Source organism: Bufo gargarizans, chromosome 6 (genome assembly GCF_014858855.1).
Source record: "Bufo gargarizans isolate SCDJY-AF-19 chromosome 6, ASM1485885v1, whole genome shotgun sequence".
In the NCBI taxonomy this organism is placed as follows: Eukaryota; Metazoa; Chordata; class Amphibia; order Anura; family Bufonidae; genus Bufo; species Bufo gargarizans.
In genome coordinates, this window is record NC_058085.1 from 359,402,586 (window position 1) to 359,427,957 (window position 25,372).

General features: G+C 43.4%; 1 protein-coding gene across 8 annotated transcripts in view; it reads right to left on the reverse strand.

The window, feature by feature from the left end:
* The window catches only part of MYOF (myoferlin), a 187,964-nt gene that overhangs the window by 35,006 nt on the left and 127,586 nt on the right, over positions 1–25,372 (reverse strand). For 4 of the 8 annotated variants that reach the window (XM_044297274.1, XM_044297272.1, XM_044297277.1 and 1 more), the window contains 15 exons: positions 23,941–24,072; positions 22,909–23,072; positions 22,044–22,158; positions 20,680–20,785; positions 18,523–18,665; positions 17,402–17,575; positions 16,226–16,337; positions 15,159–15,236; positions 14,385–14,566; positions 14,135–14,293; positions 12,180–12,278; positions 11,908–12,069; positions 11,524–11,689; positions 3,715–3,791; positions 3,207–3,257 (listed from right to left, as the gene is read on the reverse strand). In XM_044297274.1, the coding sequence (XP_044153209.1) occupies positions 3,207–3,257; positions 3,715–3,791; positions 11,524–11,689; positions 11,908–12,069; positions 12,180–12,278; positions 14,135–14,293; positions 14,385–14,566; positions 15,159–15,236; positions 16,226–16,337; positions 17,402–17,575; positions 18,523–18,665; positions 20,680–20,785; positions 22,044–22,158; positions 22,909–23,072; positions 23,941–24,072 (1,920 nt within the window). The remainder of the gene's footprint in view (positions 1–3,206; positions 3,258–3,714; positions 3,792–11,523; positions 11,690–11,907; positions 12,070–12,179; positions 12,279–14,134; positions 14,294–14,384; positions 14,567–15,158; positions 15,237–16,225; positions 16,338–17,401; positions 17,576–18,522; positions 18,666–20,679; positions 20,786–22,043; positions 22,159–22,908; positions 23,073–23,940; positions 24,073–25,372) is intronic. The other 4 variants (XM_044297276.1, XM_044297279.1, XM_044297278.1 and 1 more) reach the window with 2 other exon arrangements.

Sequence of the window (25,372 nt, forward strand, 5' to 3'; positions counted from 1 at the left end):
TTTCTGATTCCGTTCCAAATCTTTTGCATAGATGTTGCTTTAAAAGGGTTTTTCAAAACTTTTTATACTGAACCAATCCTTTGGATAGGTCATCAGTATTTGATCAGTGGGGGTCCAACACCCGGGACCCCTGTTGATCAGCTGTTTGAGAAGGCACCAACACTCACAGTAGCTCCACGACCTTCTCACAGCTTAGCCTAGGCCACGTAACATCACGTTCATCAGTCCCATGGCCTAGTCACACTTCAGACCTACTGACGTAAAAGGGGCTGAGCTGTGAGACCAAGCACAGCCGCTTTACCATGTACAGAGCTGTGCTTGGTGAGCCGATAGAAGGCCATGGCACTACTGCAAGTTCCAGTGTCTTCTCAAACCGCTGATCAGGCGGGGCGTCCCGTTTGCAGACCCCCACAGATTAGATACTGATGATCAATCCTAAGGAGAGGCCATCAGTAGAAAAAAGTCTCGGAAAACCCAACACACGCTGGATACCTTCAGCCCCACTAGAGGGAGCATGTCTCATCTAATTCAGTGCAGTAAGAAAAGAGCTCCCTCTAGTGGTGACACCAGATAGCCAGTATGTCACCTTTTAAAATTAATATCCATGCAGGGGATTCAAAGCTCTTTATCAGAAAAAAGAATCTCTAATTACATTTTTGAAGATATCTTTATAGTAATCAGCACAAAAAGGGTGGATAGTCACTGTAAGTGGGCACTGGGCAGCAGAAGTGTAAAGTGTAAAAAAAATAACATTTTTAAGTGATATATTTCATTTAACCCATTGTGGAGATTTTGGAGAGATTAATTTGAATTAGCGATGATGAAATACAGAATTTTGGCCTTTGTTGGTTTCACTCTATTATGAACATCTGATCTCGTAAAAATCTTCTCCAAAATCTGTTCCCAGCAGAATCCCAAGCAGTGGTCCTGATAAACCCAGAGATCACCCATCAGTGCATCTTTCTCACAACATACATACATGCACTGTGGTTGGAGATGCCAGTTTTCCGACTGCAGTTGACATGCTGCTTAACAGCTGGAAATTATATGCAATAAACTTGTGAAACATTCTGAATATTATATCACATAGAAAACATATAAAGAGCAACAAGCCAGAACAATATATTCCAAAATAACATTTCATGCATATGAGGATTTACAGTAAACACCTATATATGATACAGTGGTTACACTACTTTTCTCCATGGGCTGTGCCTGGTATTGCAGCTTATCTCCATATAAATGGAGATGCTACCACATATGGATCAAAAGTGGGGACATTTGGGGGAAGAGTCTCGCAATAGTAAAAAGGTATCATTACAGAAGTATTCTGGTTGTAGAAAATGATGCCCTCTCCACAGGACAGGGAATTATCATTAGATCAATGACATTCTTACCGCAGGGACCCCAACTTATCATGAGAATGGGGACCCTATACTCCATGGGCCCCTCGAAATGAATGGAGTGACAGTTCAAGTATGTGCACTGCCACTCCATTCATCTCTATGGGAGTGCTGTACTTGGCTATATCTGGAACTCCTATTGAGATGAAATGGGCAGTAATGCACATGCTTCACCTGCCGCTCTGTACATTTCAGGGGGCCGGCAGGGTATGAGTTCCCCACGAACCTACTATACAGGCAGGGCTTGTGACTGCTATGAAGCCTGTGGTAGCATGCAGCTGGAAATTTCATATGTCAAGTCACAACAACAGCTACTCTAGTTTTGGGTTGCACAGAGCCATAAAACAGCACCTCTAGATATCCATGATGTCCTACTGTGACTGTATATGCTTCCAATTACATACAACCTCATTCATACAACCTCATTCAGATGTTGTATTGCAAAAATATTTCAAATCTCTGATGTGACTGAACCCTCGATATAAATCTACAAAGTGGATTCCAAGGAAGAACATCTTTTTTCGATTTACAATAAGTAAATATCCAATAAATACGTTTTCTGAATCTTATTTCATACTTACGTTTCATATCTCAACAGAAATATTAGTCTAGATTAATAAACATGCATCGAAACAAACCGTGCAAAGTAAAAGCGGATTTACCCCAGTGCAACGCAGCTGTAGGGGTCGTAGCTATTCCCTCTGAAGGTCAAAATTAAAAAGCTATTTTTGGAAGGAGGAGAAACCTTATAGTCTGCATATGCACATCATGAATGCGTTTCCACCACTGTGTTTCCCATTCATGAACCCAACACCAACACTGAAGCTAGGCTGAATACATTTTAGGACCAAGCACTGTCTAAACGTGCCCATCTGGTTTCATTAGGTCTTTGTTGGCTCCACTATATAGAACACAGGAGGAAGATGATTACAGTTAGACATGGCTAAAGGTGTCCATGCTACCAATCTTCTACTTTTTCCCAGAAGACTTTAGCTAAATGTAGCTTTATCAGTCTCACTTCTTCAATGGTGGCTTTCAATATTGCCAGAATGTCTTGAAAGGATGTGTTCCAGATACAACCACCGTATGTATCTTCATCAGACCAATGCTGTATCAAGGCCATGCAGCCACAGGCAAACATGGTGAACAGAGATCCTCCTCATGGTTTGTAGACCTGGCCTGTCTTGTACTCCTCAAGGAGCCTCATTTGAAGCCTACCAAACAATCCAAACATATGCATTATCTAACAAGTGTTTTTCACAAGTAAGGATTGGATGTAAGGGATTCATATGAAGTTCTAAAATCAGATTCGTATTGCTAGTGAAAAATTTGAGCCATGTGCAAGAGAAGCTATATAATCCATGTTACTATCTCTACGTCATCTTGTCCATCGTATTTTATACAGATTGCCTGGCTTGCTTCATGTACACAGCTACAAAACTCAGAGGCCTTGTATGACATAACATTTAGGTTTATAAACATGGGGTGTATGTATCAAAGAGACATCCCCCCCCCCCCTTCTCTGCTATGGGATCCATAAATCTCATAATTTGCACAAGGTTCCCTCTCTCCGCAGGTGTCTCAGACACGATGGGAGGGTCTTAGCATCAGTTTACCCTTCTGTATCATAGGGAATGGACTGTAAAGAATAATGGACAATTGGTAACAGGGTTATTTGAGGGACTCTTGATGCTTCATTGGCCTGCACTAAAATGTATTATAGATATGCACAGACAAGCCCTTAAACCCAGTCATAGGATGACAGACTGACACAGAGGGACAGACACTTGTACACGTTACTACCTTTTCAGGACTGCTCATATTGAGGTTCAAGAGATTCCACTTGTCTTGCTGCTGTACAGGAATGCCAACAAGATGATAAGTATGTACATGGTTTATTACTTGGAGGAATACCTGGAACGCTTTGTTTTAGTGATGCAGGATTTGTAAGATGGGGTTGGCATGGGACCATTAATATACACAGAGACACATCAAGAAAAAGCAGTAAGGGTAGCACAGGCAATAGATATTTTCATCTACCATTTGTCAGTCCTGAGGTTACAACACATGGACAGCCACAGTGCTAATGGACTTGGTTGGTGTGTACTAGATGGGTTGGTGTTGGTAAAACATAAGGAGAACACACATTGTGGTGGACACTGATCAAGACATTAGTAAAGTTTTTGTGCTCAGAAGCAATAACTACGACAGTGTGCAGTGACTGGATGTGCGCAGCTTATTATGTAAGGTACAATATCCAACATTGACATAGTCCATGCACAAAATACAAGCTGGACAGAGCAAATATTACCTGATTTGCCAGCAATGGTTTGGTATCTTCCACATCTATAACCACATCCCGAGGAGGGGAAAAAGACAGGAGCACCACTGAAAAAAGACAGACCAGATTTAATAGTTACATAGTTAATGGACTTATGTTTTTTTTTTCACCCGTATTAAGTCCATCAAGTTCAACCAAGGGATAGGTGGGGATGCGAATCTCCGATTTCCACACGTTTTCATAAGCATTAATGTTTACTTTTAAGAATTCATCTAAACCCTTTTTAAAAAACTGTCCACTGTTCCTGCTGTGACCACGTCCTGAGGAAGTCCATTCCACAGATTCACAGTTCTCACAGTAAAGCTTTGCCGCTTCTGGAGACTGAACTTTTTCTTCTCCAGTCGGAGGCAGTGCCCCCTTGTCTTTTGAGGGCATTTTACATGGAACAGTTTTTCACCGTATTCTTTGTATGGCCCATTTATATACTTGTACAGGTTAATCATGTCGACCCTTAGACGTCTCTTCTTAAGACTAAATAAATTATTTTAATCTTTCTTCATAACTAAGACCCTCCATGCCCCTTATCAGTTTAGTCGCTCTCCTCTGTACTTTTTCCAGCTGCAGTGCTTTCTATGGACTGGTGCCCAGAACTAAACTGCATATTCCAGATGAGGCCGCACCAATGCGTTGAAAAGTGGTAGTATTATATCCCTGCCCTGCAAGTCCATGCCTCATTTAATGCATGACAATATCCTGGTGGCCTTAGAATCAGCTGATTGACATTGTATGCTGTAATTTAATCTACCATCTACAAGTACTCCCAAATCCTTCTCTATAAGTGACTCTCCCAGTGCTACATCACCTAGGACAGTGTTTCCCAACCAGTGTGCCTCCAGCTGTTGCAAAACTACAACTCCCAGCATGCCTTGACAGCCTTGCGGGCATGCTGGGAGTTGTAGTTTTGCAACAGCTGGAGGCACACTGGTTGGGAAACACTGACCTAGGACATATGAAGCACAGAGATTATTACTACCAAGATGCATAACTTTACATTTATCCACATTGAACCTCATTTGCCAAGTTGATGCCTAATCATTCAGAGTGTTCAAGTCAGCTTGTAGTATATTGACATCTTCCATAGACTGTACAGTACTACATAGCTTAGTGTCATCTGCAAAAATAGACATGGTGCTATTAATCCCGTCCTCGATATCATTAATTAATTAATTAATAAATAAATAAAGGGCCCAGCACTGAACCTTGGGGTCACCACTTATAACCTGGGACCATTCTGAATAAGAATCATTGACCACAACTCTGGACACAGTCCTTCAGCCAGTTTTCAATCCAATTACAAACTATACTTTCCAAGCCTATAGACCTTACTTTACCTATTAAGCATCTATGAAGGACAGTATCAAAAGCCTTTGCAAAATCCAGAAACACTACATCCACAGCCGCCCCTCTGTCCAGGCTACTACTCACCTCCTCAAAAAAACAAATCAGGTTAGTCTGACAACTTCTGTCCTTGGCAAGCCCATGCTGGTTATTACTTGTAATATTATTTACCGTCACATACTCCTGTATATAGTCCCTTAAGAGTCCTTCAAACATTTTTCCCACAACAGAAGTTAAACTAACTGGTCTATAATTGCCTGTGACGGACCTAGATCCTTTTTTAAATATGGGCACCACGTTTGCCCTGCGCCAATCACTTGGCACTGTACCAGTACCTAAAGAATCTTTAAAAATTATAAAAACGGGCACATCAATGACTGAACAGAGCTCTTTAAGCACTCTTGGGTGTAATCCAACTGGACCCAGAGCCTGGTTCACATTTACCCTATTTAACATCTCCTGAACCATATCTACAGTTAGCCAACTGAGTATATCACTGGATGTAACAGCCCCAGCACCACAGATATCAGCTCCTTTCTATTCTTTTGTATATACAGAGCTACCTGCCCAGACCTAGTTTTTTTTAGCATTTATACATTTAAAGAATTTTAGGGCATTTGTTTTGGTCTCTTTTGCTACCTGCTGTTTGTTTTGTATTTTTGCTAATTCTATCTGCTTTTTACAGATTTTATTAAGCCCTTTGTAATCTTCAAATGCTACAGCTGACCCCTCAGATTTGTATTTTTTAAATGCCCTTTTTTAGTCTTTTATTGCAATTTTTACAGTAGCTGTAAGCCATGGGGGGGGGGGGGGGGGTTAATTTTAGCCGTTAAAACTTGTTACCTAAAGGAATACATTTTTTTGTGCAATAACTCAATGTGGATTTGAAGCTCTCCCATTTATCCTCAGTATTATGATGTGACAGTAGCTGCTCCCAGTCTATGCCCTGAAATGCTGTCCTCAACCCAGGGAAATCAGCATTTTTGAAATTCAGTGTCTTTGCTCTGCCTGGCAGAGTTTGCTTCTTCTAGTTTAGGGGGAATATAATTATATTGTGGTCACTATTAGGCCTCATGCACACGACCGTTGTGGGCATCCGTGGCCGTTGTGCCGTTTTCAGTTTTTTTTCGCGGACCCATTGACTTTCAATGGGTCCGTGGAAAAAAAAATAAAAAAATTCGGAAAAAAAACGTTTTGCAGCCGAGACCGTGATCCGTGTATCCTGTCCGTCAAAAAAATATGACCTGTCCTATTTTTTTGACGGACAACGGTTGACGGACCCATTCAAGTCAATGGGTCCGTGAAAGAACACGGATGCACACAAGATTGGCATCCGTGTCCGTGGCCGTAGGTTACTTTCATACAGACGGATCCGAAGATCCGTCTGCATAAAAGCTTTTTCAGATCTAAGTTTTCACTTCGTGAAAACTCATATCCGACAGTATATTCTAACACAGAGGCGTTCCCATGGTGATGGGGACGCTTCTAGTTAGAATACACTACAAACTGTGTACAAGACTGCCCCTGCTGCCTGGCAGCACCCAATCTCTTACAGGGGGCTGTGATCAGCACAATTAACCCCTTCAGGTGCGGCACCTGAAGGGGTTAATTGTACTATCATATCCCACTGTAAGAGATCAGATTTGCCAGGCAGCAGGGGGCAGACCCCCCCCCCTCCCCAGTTTGAATATCATTGGTGGCCAGTGCGGCCCCCCTCCCTCCCTCTATTGTAATAATAGGTTGGTGGCACAGTGTGCGGCCCCCGTCCCCCCTCTATTGTAATAAATCGTTGGTGGCACAGTGTGCGCCCCCTTCCCTCTATAGCATTAACAACATTGGTGGCCAGTGTGCGGCCTCCCATCTCCTCCCCCCCCCCCCCCCCGATCATTGGTGGCAGCGGAGTACCGATCGGAGTCCCAGTTTAATCGCTGGGGCTCAGATTGGTAACCATGGCAACCAGGACGCTACTGCAGCCTTGGTTGCCATGGTTACTTAGCAATAGTACAATAGTTAAAGATTCATACTTACCTGGGAGCTGCGATGTCTGTGTCCGGCCGGGAGCTCCTCCTACTGGTAAGTGACAGTTCATTTAGCAATGCGCCGCACAGACCTGTCACTTACCAGTAGGTGGCGCTCCCGGCCGGACACGAACATCGCAGCAGCCAGCAGGTAAGTATGAATCTTCTACTATTGTACTATTGCTAAGTAACCATGGCAACCAGGGCTGCAGTAGCTTCCTGGTTTCCATGGTTACCGATCGGAGCCCCAGCGATTAAACTGGGACTCCGATCGGAACTCCGCTGCCACCAATGATCGGGGGGGGGGGGGGGGTTTGGAGATGGGAGGCCGCACACTGGCCACCAATATTGTTAATGCTATAGAGCGAGGGGGGCCGAAGGGGGGCCCACACTGTGCCACCAACCTATTACAATAGAGGGAGGGGGCCGCACTGGCCACCAATGATATTCAAACTGGGGAGGGGGGGGTCTGCCCCCTGATCTCTTACAGGGGGATATGATAGTACAATTAACGCCTTCAGGTGCGGGGTTAATTGTGCTGATCACGGCCCCCTGTAAGAGATCGGGTGCTGCCAGGCAGCAGGGGGCAGTCATGTACACAGTTTGTAGTATATTCTAACTAGAAGCGTCCCCATCACCATGGGAACGCCTCTGTGTTAGAATATACTGTCGGAAATGAGTTTTAACGATCTAACTCATATCCGGCAGTATATTCTAACATAGAGGCGTTCCCATGGTGATGGGGACGCTTCAAGTTAAAATATACCATTGGATTGGAGAAAACTCCGATCCGATGGTATAAAAGGGACTCCAGACTTTACATTGAAAGTCAATGGGGACGGATCAGTTTGAAATGGCACCATATTGTGTCAACGTCAAACGGATCCGTCCCCATTGACTTGCATTGTAATTCAGGGCGGATCCGTTTGGCTCCGCACGGCCAGGGGGACACCAAAGCAACTTTTTTTTCATGTCCGTGGATCCTCCAAAAATCAAGGAAGACCCACGGACGAAAAAAACTGTCACGGATCACGGACCTACGGACCCCGTTTTTGCGGACCGTGAAAAAATACTGTCGTGTGCATGAGGCCTTACCTAGTGTTTCTCGAACAGTAACATTTCCAACAAGCGCTGCATCATTAGAAATTACCATATCCAACAGAGCATCGCCCATAGTGGGAGCTTCTACAAACTGGCCCATAAAGTGGTCCTGCAGCAAGTTGAGGAATTTTCTTCTCTTTGCGTTTGAGGCAGAACCATGACCCCAGTCAATGTTTGTGGAGTTAAAATCTTCCATTATGACCACTGTGCCACCCGCTCTATTTGGTTATACAGTTGCGTTTCTATCTCCTCTGTGATGTTAGGGAATCTATAGATTACACCAAGTATTTTTTCAGTGGTTTTATCCCTTTGAACTTCCACCCATAAGGTTTCCACATCCTAACCTACCTCACCAACAATTGCCTCTTTCACACTTGTCTTCAGATCACTCCTCACATACAGGCACACGCCACCACCTTTTCTATTGACCCTGTCTTTCCTAAATAGTGTAAAACCCTCAATATTTACAGACGAGTCATGTGAAGAGTCCAACCATGTCTCCAGCCACACCAACTACATCTATGTGTTCTTCTAGTACCATAGCCTCCAGCTCCCCCATTTTTCTAGCTAGGCTTCTGGCATTTGTGAAAATACATTTTAAATTACTATTACCTGTAAAGTGAATATTCAGGATTTTTGGGTTACCTTGGTTGATGTTTGTATGTAACAGGTTCTTGTTACCAGGAGTTCTGTTTTCTATAAGTGTATAGTTCTGCCCAGTCTTCTCCCTACTTTCCTCGCTAACCTCAGCCCCCACTAAATCCCCACTGTCCCCTCCTATATCCCACTCTATTTACCCCCTTATTAGTATGATCCCCCACCCTCCCCCCAGATCCTAGTTTAAAAGCTCCTCCAGCCATCTAACAATTCACCCCCCCCCCCCCCCCCAAGGGCAGTTGCACCCTCCCCATTAAGGTGCAGTATGTCCCTACTGTAGAGGCTGTAACCGACTGAAGTTGGCCCAGTTCTCCATGAACCCAAAACCTTCCTTCCTGCACCAGCTTCTGAGCCACTTATTTAACTCCCTAAGCTCCAGTTGTCTTTCTGGTGATGCTTGTGGCACTGGTAGTATTTCTGAAAACACTACCTTGGAGGTTCTGAACTTGAGCTTCTCTACTAGTTCCCTAAAATAATTTTTTAAGGACCTTCCATCTCCCACTGACTGTCATTGGTGCCAATGTGTACCATGACCGCTTGGTCTTCCCCATCCCCACCCAGCAATCTGTAAATCCGATCCGCAATATGCTGAACCCGAGCACCCGGAAGACACACTGTTCGGCATTCACGGTTTCGGCGACAGATGACCCGTCTGTCCTCCTAATAATAGAGCCCCATACCACCAGCATCTGACCTTTGCTGCACTCCTTTTCCCATCCTTCCTGCAGTGGTCATCCTCCTAGTTGCTTGAAGAAACACCCTGCTGCAGTGTTGCTGGCCCTGGGCTTTCATCCCTAATATCAGCCAAACAGGCATATTTACTAGGGAGTTCCAGCTCAGGAGTAGTCTCCCTGGCACTTTTCCGTCTAGGCCTTCTTCCTACATTAACCCAACTGCTGACCTGATAGTCCTAACAACGCTATGCTTCCTCAGTGTTTTCAGGCTCCCGATATTGATAACCTATCCTCAGGATAGGTCACTCATATCTGATCGGTGAGGGTCCAACACCCTGCACCCGCACCGATCTGCTGTTCCATGCAGCCACCAGTGCTGGAGCTTGCACTTTGAATGAACAGGAAGAACAGCTACATTTAAAGTGTAGTGGCCATGCTGGGCTACTGCAGCTCATCTCCTATTAAAGTGAATGGTATCTAAGCTGCAGTAACCCAGCACAGCCACTATACTTTGAAAACCCCCTATTTCCCACATCAAACATTTATCACTTAGTCACAAGTTAGGTGATGAATGCTAGATGGCTGGGGCCTGCAGCGATCATACATGTGGAGGTCTCAAGTCCACAAGTTAGGTTAGAAAGGTTATATGGCTGGGGGCCTCATCAATCACTAATACGGGAGACTCAAGACCTCCATGCCTCACCAACACAATGGCCAGTATGAGAAGTTTGCATGGAGCTGTAGTCGAGCATGCACACCAATTCTCTATACAAACTTAATGGGACTTAGTGAAACGGCTGAGTGACCTATTATACATACAAAGTCCTACCCACCCTGGAACAATCGAGGATTAAAGAGATTTTCCCACAGTACAAACTTATCCCCAACCCACAGGATAGAGGATAAGTATCTGATCAGTGGGGGTCCAACTGCTGGGACCCCACAGTCCCTCAAGAATGAATGGAGTGGCAGATTGAGCATATCCATTTATTCTTAGCTTAGCTCTAACACTGACAGTATCATACACAGCGAATGGAGCAGCAAAACGCGCATTTTCGATCTGCCAGTCTATTCATGCTTTGAAAATAGACCACAACAGTCCTTGGCTATATCTGGAACTCTCAACAGTCAGACTCCCACTGATCATATCATGATCCCCCTATTATGTGGAATGGGGATAAGTTTGTATTGTGGGAGACCCCCCACAGTGCACCTCTACACAACCCTGCATTTATGAATATAAAAACCAAAGCAAAGCAATTTCAGGGCCACCACCCCTTAGACAAATGGAAATTTTAATCTATAGAAGGGGCAGTGTCCATAAACGAGTTATATGTTGGAATCAAAGTCTATTCCCTTACTTCTAGATGAGCGCTTGTGTCTGTGCAATATATTGGGGTCCCTGCATTTCCCACACCCTGTTATACATTGTTCCTCAACATCCGGATTGGATGTTGTGATGACTACTCGACACCTGTTGCTACAGCGTTTATGGCTTTCCACAACCACCGGAAATTATGGTAATACCTATAGCTTCTGTACCTTTCATTTCAGCCATTGTTACAGACTATCTGGGTCATTCATTAATCTGAAATACACCTAAACTAGGTGTATTTCAGGTGCAGATTGCAGCGCAGCTAACCGTTTCCAACTTCTCTCCGCTCACACCAAGTCTAAAATTGTGGGCTGGGAAGGGGACGGGCTGGCAGACCCCTCTCATTTGCCATTTTCTACGCCTGTTTTAGGCATAGAAAAAAAGGTCTAAATGTGAGACAGCTAGAAAGCAGTCTTACATTTGGAACTGGCGGAGGAGGATCTGCCAAAGTTCTGAGGAACCCGGGCCTCTTCAAAACTCTGAAGGATCCACCGCCAGTTAAGGGCTTTATTAAGACCAGCATTCAAAATGCCGGTCTTAATAAATGTTCCCCTATACCTCTCTATGTCATGCCCAGGACAGTTTTTTTTCTTTTCTTCCATAGTAAACTCCGTACTTTTTGATTCAGCAGCATAATCCATTTGAGCAGCATATGGATCGCAACGGAAGTGCTCTAGTGTGTCGATTGTACACTGCCCCACCACTGGCTTCCTTCCAAACGGCCGATGATCGATCACTTTAATGATGATAGGGGGCACATACATTTCTTCTTTAGGAATAAGCTTAAAAAAAAAAAAAAAAAAAAAAAAAAAAAAAAGGGATCAATACCTGATGAAACCAACAAATAATGCACAAGTGGTAATTTTGGATACTAGAGGTTAGAAATGCTAGTAACCACATGGACCATACACTGGAATCTCACTTTCTTTATATTCTCAATGGCCCCACATATAAATCTGAATTTTGGATCATTGGGATCACTGTGTGCACACCGACTTACCACTTTCATGAAGAGAACAGAACTTAAGAAGTTGGGGGTCTTCTTGAGGTTCTTGATAACTGCAGACTGAACAATTTCTCCGCCACACTCCACAATGAGACTGGGTGAAGTGATAGATGCCATCTGGAAACTCTTCATGTTGCGTAATCCCCATGTGAGGATCTATTATACAAGAGAGATTCATGAATAAATGGGAAAATACGTAATGAAATGTGACATCTGTATGGGTTAAGAGCTGAAGGTTACAAAGGAGATTTGAATTAGATGCCTACCTCAATGGCAGTGAGCTGGACCACTGGTCGGATGCCCTGAGGCACCATGTATAGTTTTGGAGCACGCTGGGATGGCAGTATTGGCAGGTTTGAACCATCCTAAAGAAGTAGAAACCTATTTATTGCATTGTTAAAGAAAATCTGTAATGTCAAGATGAATTTGCGGCGGCCCCAGCCAGTAGATGCATTACATAAATAGCGTCCATTTGCAGGGTACAAGCATACGGGAATGGTTTTAGAAATGTTTTGTCTTTAAACCTTTTGTAATAGTTGGGGGGGGGGGGGATGCTAAAAAAGGGAAAAAAAATGTTTTAATGATTTTCACAGTTTTTCCTTAAATATACATTTTTTTATATTATATCCATCATCTAATAGCACAAAAGCAAGGTCTAAGGTGTCCTGTGAAAAATAATATCAAATGCATGTAGGCTGGCTCAGAAATTAATCAGTCATGGAGAGACAGGGTTAGGAAACTATTTACCTATTCAAGTAGTTCTATACCATAACTTAATCTTTTCATTTGTGTTGCCAGATCACCGCAAGCCCCTTGCCCCTACAGCCTAGAGGGCCCTGTGATTTGCACAAGACAGTCTGTCTTAGGCGACTTTCAAACTTGCGGCAGAGGAATCCGGCAGGCATACCAAAAAAACTGAAGACTTGCCTGAATGCCAACTGATTGCATTTTAAAGAGGACCTTTCACCGATTATGACACTGTGAACTAAGAATACAGACTTGGAGAGCGGCGCCCGGGGATCTCACTGCACTTACCATTATCCCTGGGCGCCGCTCCGTTCTCCCGCTATGCCCTCCGGTATCTCCGGTCACTAAGTTATAGTAGGCGGAGTCTACCCTTGTTCTTCTGTAGCGCTGGCCAATCACATTGCAGAGCTGACAGCCTGGGAGAAAATAACCTCCCAGGCTGTTAGCTCTGCGCTGCGATTGGCCAGCGCTAGAGCAGAACAAGGGCAGACTCCGCCTACCATAACTTAGTGACTGAAATCTCTGCCTACTATAACTTAGTGAGTGAAGATACCGGAGGGCATAGCGGGAGAACAGAGCGGCACCCAGGGATAATAGTAAGTGCAGTGAGATCCCCGGGCACCACTCTTCATGTCTGTATTCTTAGTTCATAGTGTCAATCAGTGAAGGGTCCTCTTTAGAGACTGATCAGGATCCTGATCAGTCTTACAAATGCATTTCAAGAACGGCTCAGTCTGTCATACGGACAAACTGATCAGTTTAGATTCTCTTTTACATTTTTACCGGAAGGACAGATCTGGAATTCCAGTATTTTGAATGCCGGATCTGGCACTAATACATTCCTATGGAAAAAAAAATGCGGCATTCAGGCAAGTCTTCAGTTTTTTGGGCCGGAGATAAAACCGTAGCATGCTGCAGTTTTATCTTTTGCCTGATCAGTCAAAAAGACTAAACTGAAGACATCCTGATGCATCCTGAACGGATTTCTCTCAATTCAGAATGCATTAGGATAAAAACTGATCAGTTCTTTTCCAGTATAGAGCCCCTAGGACGGAACTCAATACTGGAAAAGAAAACCGCTAGTGTGAATCTACCCTTAGCTGGCTCTGTTGCTTGGAGTTTGATTCTCCCTCCCTTTGGATCAAACATCTACATCTAAGAAAGCTTGAACCTGATACACATGGTATTTTTCAACCTAAGTAACTTTGTGGTAGAGACACATGCAATGGATGAAACCGGGCATAATTAGTTTCCAATCTTATGGAGAAGGTGATTCATGAAGTTATAAAAAAAAATAAAAAAATCAAATCAGTTCAGTAGTTTTCTTTGCTACTTTGCTTGACATGAGAAATTAGCGCGGGAATCCTGCACTCTGGCATAGAACCTGTACAGCTTTTTAGTATGGAGCCATGCAACCCATGAGTGGTCGGACGAGGAAAATATCTCCATTTAATCACATTGATATCAACAAGACCTTGTCACGCAGAATAAGTTCGGCTGCCACCAGGATGTCCCCACATTGTTTTTCCGACTTCATCACAGGATACCATATGAGTTTCGGGGTGATGTCGATTCCAGGATTCAGCTTCACTAAAGGTAAACATGTGCTTCTGCCTAAAAACTCATCTTTCCCCTAAAAAGAGAAACATACAACAATGAATCCATGATAAAAACCAAGAATTTCCCCAAAAACTTATGTTCCATCAGCATGATAACGCACTTACCACTTGGTCACTGTCAAATATTTCAATGACCACAACGGGCGGGTTCTGTGCTACTGCATGCGGATCTCCATAGATATCAACTTCATTGAAGATTAGAGTTTGGTCCCACGTTGGGTTCAGGGTAAAATGCATTGTCTCAGTGGTTTTACTGCGGTGAAGGAATGATACATGTGCATAGGGGTCTACAACGAAACACAATCTGGGTAAATTATGAGTGATCCAAACCAAGTCCACAAAACCTAAGACCAGCCTCTATAAGAAATCACAGAAGACGCTTGGATTGATTGTTCTACTACATGGAGCCCATGCCTTGCCTAAAATGTTCCAATTTATGTGACCAGAACTAGAATTTTTTGGTCCAATTAATCAACAGCTTTCATAAGAAACTAGTCAGTAACAGAGGATGATTAAAAACTCCTCCCAGAGAAGAAAAAAGAAAAAAGAAAAAGAAGAAAGAAAGATGGCAGCATCAAGAGGGAAGGGACAGGAAGAGAATAAACTGGGACAATAAGAGATTTTATGGACATTTTCAGAATTTAGAGAATAATTAATAGTCATTACATCCTCTACCCAAAATGAAACATGGAACCCAATGCAAAATCTTTAACAGACACCCTACCTGGCATACACCATTTATAATACTTGTGTTTTCTTATGTGGCATAGTGGCATTTGGGCCATACACAAACCAGAGACCACGTGCAGCTGCTACATCCTCACCTTATATAGCTACAGTACACTACTGGTATTGGGATTTAAATACCAATACACTCACCAGAGAAGCTGTCTTTATCCATGGGTGTGAGATTCCGAGCTTGATACAGGTAGCAACGAAGATGGTAACTGTGGACTTCTTTATAAAAAAAAAAAAAAAAAGCAAGAAACTTCCAATGTAAGAGTAGTTTAGATTAAGATTGACCAACTAAAAAAAATTAATGTGACGACCAAACCATACAAATAAGTACATGACAACAAAATTCCAAGCTTAGATTACAATTTTTGGCCAAAGTTCCTATTCCCATAGACCCCTGCTATGGATCACCAAGGTAACAATACTGTACATAATATCAGAATTCATGGACTTGTATATGGGTGGGTACATGATCATCTGTGTATACATGTATATATGTAACAGGTTGATTGTTGTATGGGTACTGTGGGTTTCAGATTTGACTTTGATCTTTTAGCAAAATTTGTTTTAAAGGGGTTTTCCAGACATTCAATATTGATGGCCTAACTTAAGGCTGTCCAATATCTTATCGGTAGAGGTGCAACTCTTTGCACCCCTTCTGATCGGAGCCGTAACACTCGTCACAGTATACCAAGCACAGCGTCAAACTGTAGAACAGATTGGCTTGGCATTGGGGCCCAGGCCCATTCACTTTAATGTAGGGTTTCTCAACTCTGGTCCTCGGGACCCACCTACCAGTCAGGATTTAAGAATATCCCACAGAATGATTACCTGTGGCAAGTCCTGATGCATGGACACTAATTGTATCATCTGCTCAATACTAAGGAAATCCTGAAAACATGACTGGTAGGTGGGTCCCGAGGACCGGAGTTGAGAAACCCTACTTAAAATGGGACTGAGCTGCACACAGGCTGTGTTACCGTTGAATGTGACGTAGAGAGAGGACACATCATTCACAGGAGCACCACAACCTCTTCAAACAGCTGGGGCATCAAGAGTCGGTCCCCCAAAGATCAGATATTGATGACCTATCCTGAGGGTAGGTCTTCAATATTGAACTCATGGAAAACCCCTTTAATATGTATTAATGTTCAGCCAGTTTATTACATTATGAAGGTGCTTTAAAAATAAATAAATAAAGTTCCACTTACCAGCAAAGGCGCAAGACACAATGGGTGTGTTTGCCCCAAAGACATTGAGGGCAGACTCCTTCCCCTTCTCAGAAGTCTTCCTCTCTTCTTCATCTTGACTAAGATCAGCGCCCTACAAACAAGTAACACAGAAAGTTCTAAAAATACATAATTTAGGCTACATTCACATCTGTGGCCTTTTTTTCATTCTAGGAACAGAAAACCCCAAATAATGGCGGAGCGAGATCCATCATATAGAGGACATTAACAGCGTCCAACAGACCCCATGCTGTGTTATTTTTTCCGGACTTTTTTAATAGAGCCTCCGACGCCGATATGAACCTAGTTTTACAATGATGGTATAGAAAATCTCATTTGTATGAACAAAGAATGATAAACTGATGTAATAATCCGTTATCGCTAAAGAAATAGCAAAGTAGTGCCACCTACAGGTCAAATATTCTTTAAAGGGGTTGTCGGACCACTGAACAGGTTATAAAAAATGCTCAGGGTGGCATAAAACAATAAAGTAGTAATACTGACCTTACAATTCCCAGCTCTCCTGCTGGTCTCTATACTTACTGGTCCCTTATGGAGCAGATATGTGACCACTTCAGCCAATCACTGGCTGTAGAGTATGGCTAGGTCTACACGACGACATTTGTCACGCGACAGATAGGGCGCAACATTTATCGCGTGAAATTTTGTTGCACTTATGTCGCGCGACAATTTTTATAATGGCAGTCTATGGTGTCGCACTGCAACATGCTGCGACGCAACAGTCGCAGAAAAATCCATCTCAAATGGATTTTCTGCGACTGTTGCGTCGCAGTCGCAGCATGTTGCATGTTGCAGTGCGACACCATAGACTGCCATTATAAAAATTGTCTCGTGACCTTAGTGCAACAAAATGTCACGCGACAAATGTCGCCGTGTAGACCTAGCCTATGACTACTATTTTATGCTTTTTTAAGCAGTTTATAAAAACCTGAACCCCTTGAAACACGTTAATCAGGCACAATATTGCGTCAGACTTTTTATTAGATATATTGTATTGTAACTACATATATTAGCTACATATTTTTAGCATAGAGTACTATACACACAATGTACGCATACGGTTTTTTAGTAGGTAGTTGGCATTCATAGCCATTTTCCTTGTCTATGGCATTACAGCATCATGTTATTTGTACTTACAAGGGCTCCCTCAAGTTTGTAGATGGCACAAGCTCCGATACTGTCAGCGGGGGCCATTTTTCTTCTCCAGCGCCTGCGACGGAAGGTGTCAGAGCTGCGTTGTTTCAAGTGAAATTTCCAGCCTATGAGGGAGGCGTATTCCCAGCCTTCGCGTTCATCTTGGGAAAGGGTTGCCTGTGAACCATCAAAAAGCAGCATATGACCACATGGCCGACGAAACCCAAATTCAAATCACATAGTACACGTTTTGCCTTTGCTAATAGGCCCTCCACGATGTTCTAGGATTTGTCGACACTGAAGAAGAGGGCAAACGTAGGGCACAGACTGGCGGTCCAGTCGTCAATATTGCTGCTATTGAAAAAGCAGGACATTTCCCAATCTACAGTTTATACAAAAGCAAGACAAGTGCTCCCTCTAGTGGACCATCTTCAGTATTTCCTGAAGTCTACAGCCTGCAAAATCCTAAAACATTTCAGGTGCAACGCATGTACTGTAGGCAGGGACGGATTGTCCATAGACCTGACAAGGATCTTGCGTGGTGGGCATATGCCCCTCTCCTCTCTGCTGCTGGCCGGGTACATAAATGTGTCATCAGGGGTAATTAAAGCTGTGAGAAGTAGGTACTCATGTACCCAGACATGCCCTCCTGAATTCAACTGCTGTGGCTGCACCTAAGCCCCCTGCTCCATAGACAAGTGGTGGCGGAGGGCAGGAAACGTCCCCTATGGATGGCCACCCACAGAGGGACTGATTTTGGGACAATATATTATGCTGCACTGTGGTATATGGTTCTGCTGGGACGGTATTTTGCATTATGGTATTGCTGACTGCGCCTACTTGTGTTGCCCCGCTTTCTGTAAATTTGGACCTGCCTACAACGGGGTCATTTTTTTTTTTTTCTAGGGCAACTTTAAGTTCCAAGTCTGTCTGTCTTAGAAAAAAAACGTTTTCCGATCCATCAGGATGTGTCCGATACTCGTCATTGCAGCTTCTGCATGGTGCTATAAAATGTCCGTAAAGTGTCCAATACACCAGAGATAAATTGCAAGCGTATTAAATGTCTCAATCTTCTCCCCATGAAAGCTTCTGTAGTAAGAATACTAGAAGGTGGACGCATTCACCATTTTAGCAGCAGCGGTGACGGTCAGGTCCTTCCTCCTCTTCCTCACTAGTCTCCGGCGGCGGTAAGTGTGGTACATTTTCTCAGCAGCCACCCAGGATTTGGGTTTATTATCTGGAGGAATCGTGATTCCATATTCCCACCCTGAATGAGAATAAACAACGATGTAAGTCAGTGAAGAGAATGGTAGAGGCTGAATTATAACTATAAGATCTATGTAAGTGGATACGTCATGCGACTTGTACCTGGATATTACCCCAACGGACACCGTTCTATGATCCCGATGTCTTCTACGTGGAATATTAGGAATATTGGGGGAACGAGGCTCTTTCACCCAATATTCAGTTTCCATAAAATAATAGATTTATAGGGCAGCAGCCCAATTGTCATCCTGCCCTGATCTGCACTTTGACAGGACCAGGCGGTGAAGACATCATCACACCTGTCCCTGTCAAAGTGGAGAGGGTGCCACATTTGCAAAGATAGCAGAGCCTCTAGGTGCATAAGCAACGCCCCCGTTGCTCCTAGAGACTAATTTGCATATATACAAAATAGCAATGCAGGTACATATGAACATGGGACCAACACAGCCAGTTTCCTAGGTACAAACTTGCTGACAGATGCCCTTCAAATAATGACATCTATTCAAAATACCAGAATGCCGGATCAGTTTTTCCGGTCTGCACATGCAGACCCCCCCAAAAAAGGTGAAAAAATAAATAAATGCCGGATCCGTTTTGGCAGATGACACCGGAAAGACTGATCCGGCATTTCAATGCATTTTTCTGACTGATCAGGCATTTTTAAGACCTATCCTGATAAGTCTTACAAATGGCATCAGTTGGCATATGTTTTTCCGGATCCAGCAGGCAGTTCCGGTGACAGAATCTGCCGGATCACTCTGCCGCAAGTGTGAAAATACCTTATAAAGATGTCTAGAAGTTTAGGCCACACTCCGTAAACACCGCTTTTTCAACTTTTGGCAAACACTATGTAAAATGGGAAATGTTATTTTCCTTTGTGCAGTTTGCTACTTCTTAGTGAATTTTTGCACAATGTGCAACTTTTTAAGGCTACTTTCACACCTGCGTTCGATCGGATCCGTTCTGAACGGATCCGCTCATATTAATGCAGACTGTGGCTCCGTTCAGAACGGATCCGTCTGCATTAGAACTTAGAAAAATTTTCTAAGTCTGAAAGTAGCCTGAGCGGATCCGTTCCGACTTTACATTGAAAGTCAATGGGGAACGGATCCGCTTGAAGATTGAGCCATATGGTGTCATCTTCAAGCGGATCCGTCCCCATTGACTTACATTGTAAGTCGGAACGGATCCGCTCGCCTCCGCGCGGCCAGGCGGACACCCGAACGCTGCTTGCAGCGTTCAGGTGTCCGCTCACTGAGCGGAGCGGAGGCTGAGCGCTGGCAGGCGGATGCATTCTCAGTGGATCCGCCTCCACTGAGAATACATTAGGGCCAGACGGCTGCGTTCAGGGCCGCTTGTGAGCCCCTTCAAACGGAGCTCACGAGCGGACACCTGAACGCAGGTGTGAAAGGAGCCTAAAACTGAAAAATTGTTGCAAAGTTGTTGACATATTCCCTGTTTAGCTTAGGCTGGGTGCAGATATATCAGTTGTGTCCGGCCAGTTTTTTGTATGTAGCTGGACATAACTGATGAACGTGTAGTGCACTATAGTGCACAGATCCGGCGTCTATAGTCTGATCGTGTCAGACAGAAACATAGCATGCAGCGTTTTTCTGTCTGGTGCTATTTTATATCCAGCATCGCAACTGATGCGCCAGATCAATATGAACAATTCCATAGCAAACTATGGGATCAATTCAAGCTTTACTTTCCAAGCTGAATCTCCGGATGCATGTGAAGTAGGCCTTATCAGTCTGATGCATTAGCGCTCCCCATAATTATAAGCTATGTCTCCTGTTCAACATTTCTTTGAGATACTACTTGTATAGAACAGAATATTAAGCTGACCGGTCTGCTTTAACCCTTGCTGCTGGTGCCTCCAACCCCTGTACACCTCCTACAAGATGCCCCTTGTCAGGATGACAGCATCGGGCATGCCAGAGTAACATCTACTGAATATGCCAGCTACAGATAATTACCGTACTGATTTGACCCCATTGCCATATATAACATACCCTTCTCATCCACAGCCCTATTAATGTCATAGATCCAGGCATCGTCTTCCCATACCCAACCATATGGGCATTCAAACTCCATGGGAGAACGGCTTTTCTCTCCATTCTGAAAAAAATAAGATAAAAATTATAATATTGTACAAGGGTAAACCTCAGATGGGTCAACATTTCGAGAAGAACGAGGTGTAACCAAAGCAATATATGAAAATTGCTGGAGACAAAAAGATAGAAAACTCATCCATTACATCACATTTCTCCCTTTTCTTTCTAGCCTGGGCGAGTAAAGTAGCAGTTGGAATAACACTGAACACTATGGCCAACATCTACACTTCATGTAAATAAATCCCTGGGTCACAGACTTCTCAACTGAAGACCAAGCAACAACATGTTCTTCCAGTAGGCAGAAATGACCAGGCTTTTTTTTTTTTTTTTTTTTTTTTTTTTTTAGACCCATGACAAGACTTAGCTTCAAACCTCTTGCTTAGGATATAAAGAAGTTAAAATTCAGTCTTTAAGCAGCTGTATTGTGATTAAGGAATATTACCACCCGACAGTGAAATAGTTTAAATGTAAAATGTTATGTGATATTTATTTGATATCATATGTTGCAAGGTGGCGGTAGAATTCATGGAAGTAGTGAGGGGAGGGGTCTATGGGTGTTCGTGTTCTGAAACCCAAATGTTTTTTTTTGTTTGGCATGCCCCAGTGTCAGTAAGGTTACTGTAAAGTCTATTGAGGCCCCAGTCACCATCACGGACCATGGCAGAGTGAGTGAGGCTGGGTCCAGTAGCCATCCCGTAGACGTTAAAGTGCACAGGCAGTCTTTCCTGCCAAGTCAGTGGCACTATAAGGCATCGGCTGAGGTGACCGATTAACCAGGTGCAGTTGGCTGTGCAGCGTGACAGACGGGTAAAACCCGCATAAGGAACAGAAAGAAAGTGGGAAATCAGAGCTCTTGAAACCCCTGAGTAAGATGAGAAAAACGTTAAAAGAACCTTCCATTGTGATGCTGCCCCAAAAAGTTTAAACCGTGTCCTTTCAGTCTGCCCGAGAAATGAGAACTGACAAAGTGAAGTCCTCATTAATCCCAGTGTTGCATCAGGGTATGATGGTGCTTCTCCTGGCTATAATGTACAGATGCCTGGTGCTTGCAAAGCCTTCCAGGGTAATCTGGAGAAATCCCAGTTACTAGGGGTCAATACATACACAAATTATGTATTAGTTCTCAGTCACTGTGTATTATTCTCTGTAAGTCACTCCTGCTTGGAGATTTCCTTAGCTGTTGGAGGAGGATACTGGGTGATGGATCTCCCTGCCCCTCAGGTACTGTTAATGGTAATGAATTTGCATTATAAATTTCTCACCACATCAGTGTATGTATCATCAGATTGTTTCCAGTCACCACCAGGGTATCGGCTCTCATTCTGAAAGACTTCATCAGTAAATTCACTGTGACCAGCGTCTGCTTCAGTCAGTAAACTGCAGGAAAACACAGGAGCAGCTCAACGTACTGGGATACCTAGTCAATGTGGGCAGACCATGCAGGACTGCTCCACACCCTGACACTGTGGCAGCACTCTGATGTGAGGAGAGCCTTCAGCAGTCAGATAGTGCTTTTGGACACCCACCTATATAAATATAACTTGTATCACTTTTTTTGTCTCCACTGAACCTTGAACCCAGGACCTGCTGTAAGAGAGGCTTACCAGTTAAGCCATAGCCTTAACTGTAGTCAAATTAAGGTTTTTCTCTGACTAAAAACATTAATAGCATTTTCCCCATGCATAATGTACTGATATATATATATATATATATATATATATATAATACAAAAATGTGTTTGTTGTAAACTTTTTGCCCTATAAATTTTTTTATAATTACTAAATACATTATACTTACAGTATACTGTTATCCTTTAAAGTAAAAACTCATACAATGTACTGAGAATATCTATCTATCGTGCCACCTATAGGTGGCTGCCGTATACATCAGTGTTCAACCCTTTAAAGAGCCTGGTAACATGACTTATTTGCCAATATGGGTCTCTGGATTGATTGATAACCTGAGTCATGTCACAAGGCTCTTTAAAAGGGTCAGACACGGATTTAAAGGATCAGAGGACTACATTCCAAGACCTTAAAATGCTTTTCCGAGGCTACAATGAAAATGGTCTATCCTGGAAATGGCCCCCCTTGTAACCTCTCTTAGCAGCAGTGGAACAAATCTCACCTCCGCTCAGGATCCACAATCCAGTCTCCTTCCCACTGCCAGCCCTTAGGTGGGAGGAAGCTCTCCCTTTTCAGTTTGATTGATCCTGTGACATCAGAGAACTTGGGACGGTTCAGCAGACCTGTGGTGCCCCATTTCCCGAACATCATCGCTTGGTTTTCATACTTGTCAAAAGGAAGTATAAAAGAAATTACATTATTTACCCTGTGCAAAATGCAAATGGCTACATTTGAACTTTTTATGATTTTGTGCACATTTTACTACCCTGTTTGCAGGTTCAAAATTCTGCACCAATTCATATCTACACAGATCTTCATAGCAGTCAGGTTTGTTTTTCTGATACAAGGCTTCAAGTCCCCTGCACTGACAGACTATAATACTCTGTCTGCTGCCACCATTAGGACCTTCCTGCATATCATTTCATCATGTAGCTTAGGAATCCGCAACCTCCGGCACTGCAGCTGTGGTAAAACTACGACTCCCAGCATGCACACTTTATTGGCCCTCGCATAGAAGTTGATAGAGCATGCTGGAAGTTGTAGTTTTCCAACAGATGTGGCTCAGGTTGCTGAGCCCTGATGTAGCTCATTGTATAACAGTAAGAAAAGCTCCCTCTAGTGGCTACAAGTAAAAATAATTTTATCTTTTCTAAAGCTGATAATGGAGCCATGACCCCTTCCCCCATAATGGTACATGATGAAATTAATCAGTGCATTATTTTGGACTGGTGAATGGCATACATGATAGTAGAGATGGACAATCACTTTAAAGAGGAATCTGCTAAAGATTAGTGATGGTAAACAGTTGTTACCTGAACACTGATACAATGACAAAGTGACAGTTTTACAGTCAGCTTCTGAGAAGCTAATGACAGTTGACAACCAATAGCTGCGCTTCTTCTAAGTGACTGTCACAGTAAAAGAAGAAAATGTAAAAAAAAATGCCCTAACTTTAGATTTAGCAATACACTGCCCAATGTATGTGTTGGATGGAGGCTCTCTCTAACCCATACAATCCATATGTCAATCTTACCATCTCGGCGTACACACTGAAGGTCCCTTCTGCATAGCTGTTAAATTTCTTCTCCACTGCAGACAGCCCCAGCCATATGTTGACTCTTAACTGAACTGGAATCTTTGTACCTTTATTTTTATCCATTGGGTACTAGGACAGGAGAGAATACTCAGACATTTCAGTAGTGTTCCTGACACAGCCGTCAATCACTGAACCAGCATTGGATCCAACTAATGACCCCAACACCCAAAGAGCAAGAACCCTAAATGGGCAGTCTGTAAAAATACTGTATACTTCGTTAAAAAGGTTTCTACTCTGTACTTAAAGGGACCTTCCAATGGTTTAAGTCCAGCTGTTGTGAAACTAACTCCCAGCATGCTTCATTCGCTTCTATGGGAGTTCTGAGAACAGCTGAGCAAGTGTGCATGTTGGGAATTGTAGTCACAAAAGCTTGAGTTCTGGAGGTTGCTGATCCCTGGTGTAATCTCTTTCCCAGGCTGCTGTAAACTCTGATTAGTTGGAAGGGAAGGTACTGACTGAAGTAGACCAGGGTGACCATCAGGGTGGTATAAAATGAGATGGACCTACAGCATAAAATGGCCAGCGAGGTGCAACCTAGAGTTACCTTAAAACTATAGCATGTACCTAAGCAGAAAATTAGTAGTCAATGGGCCCCAAGGCAATATCTGCACATGTGCCATTTATAATGCGGGTGTGGCAGGTCTTTGGGCACCAGATCCCAGGTGCCACCGCTACCTCTGTATTCCCCTATAGCTACCCTGCTAGCCCTAATGCGCCTGAGAAGTACAACAGATGCCAACCAATTGTGTCAGAGTACAAGATGGAGGTTGATGGACAATGGGTGGACTACTGGGGACTAAAAGTTTGCCCAGATGGGGCCCAGATATTACTTACAGGGGCTGTACTTGCCTACTCTTCCAGAATGTCTGGACAAATCTCTTGGGCACCACATCTTCTGACTATACATCCTCTTCCTTACTGGGCACCAACCACATAGTCTTTACTTGTTTAGGACTCTAATCTGGGGTAGGGTCTGGTGTCTATATTTGTATAAGAGGTCTGATCTGGGATCTGTAGTTATTTGGCAGTGTGATAAAAAGGTATGTACACATTTCCAACTGGTGTTGCCATTACCCTTGTCAAATGGGTGGGTTCCTATACAGTCTGATACTGGCAATGCTGATTGGACAGTGTGAGAGTTTGAAGACACAACCCCCACCTGGTAACACCCAGTTGGCAATTTATACAGTTCAGGTAGGTATAACAGAGGAAGAGAACATAGCGCTATAAGAAGATGCTTTACAACTGTTGCATCTCCAGACATGTCAGGAGAGGCGACAGTTCCTCTTTAGAAAAAAAAAGTTTTTGTTTTATGCAGACATACATTAACCCAAACTCAAAGTAATAAATCAAACTAAAGTAGTATTCC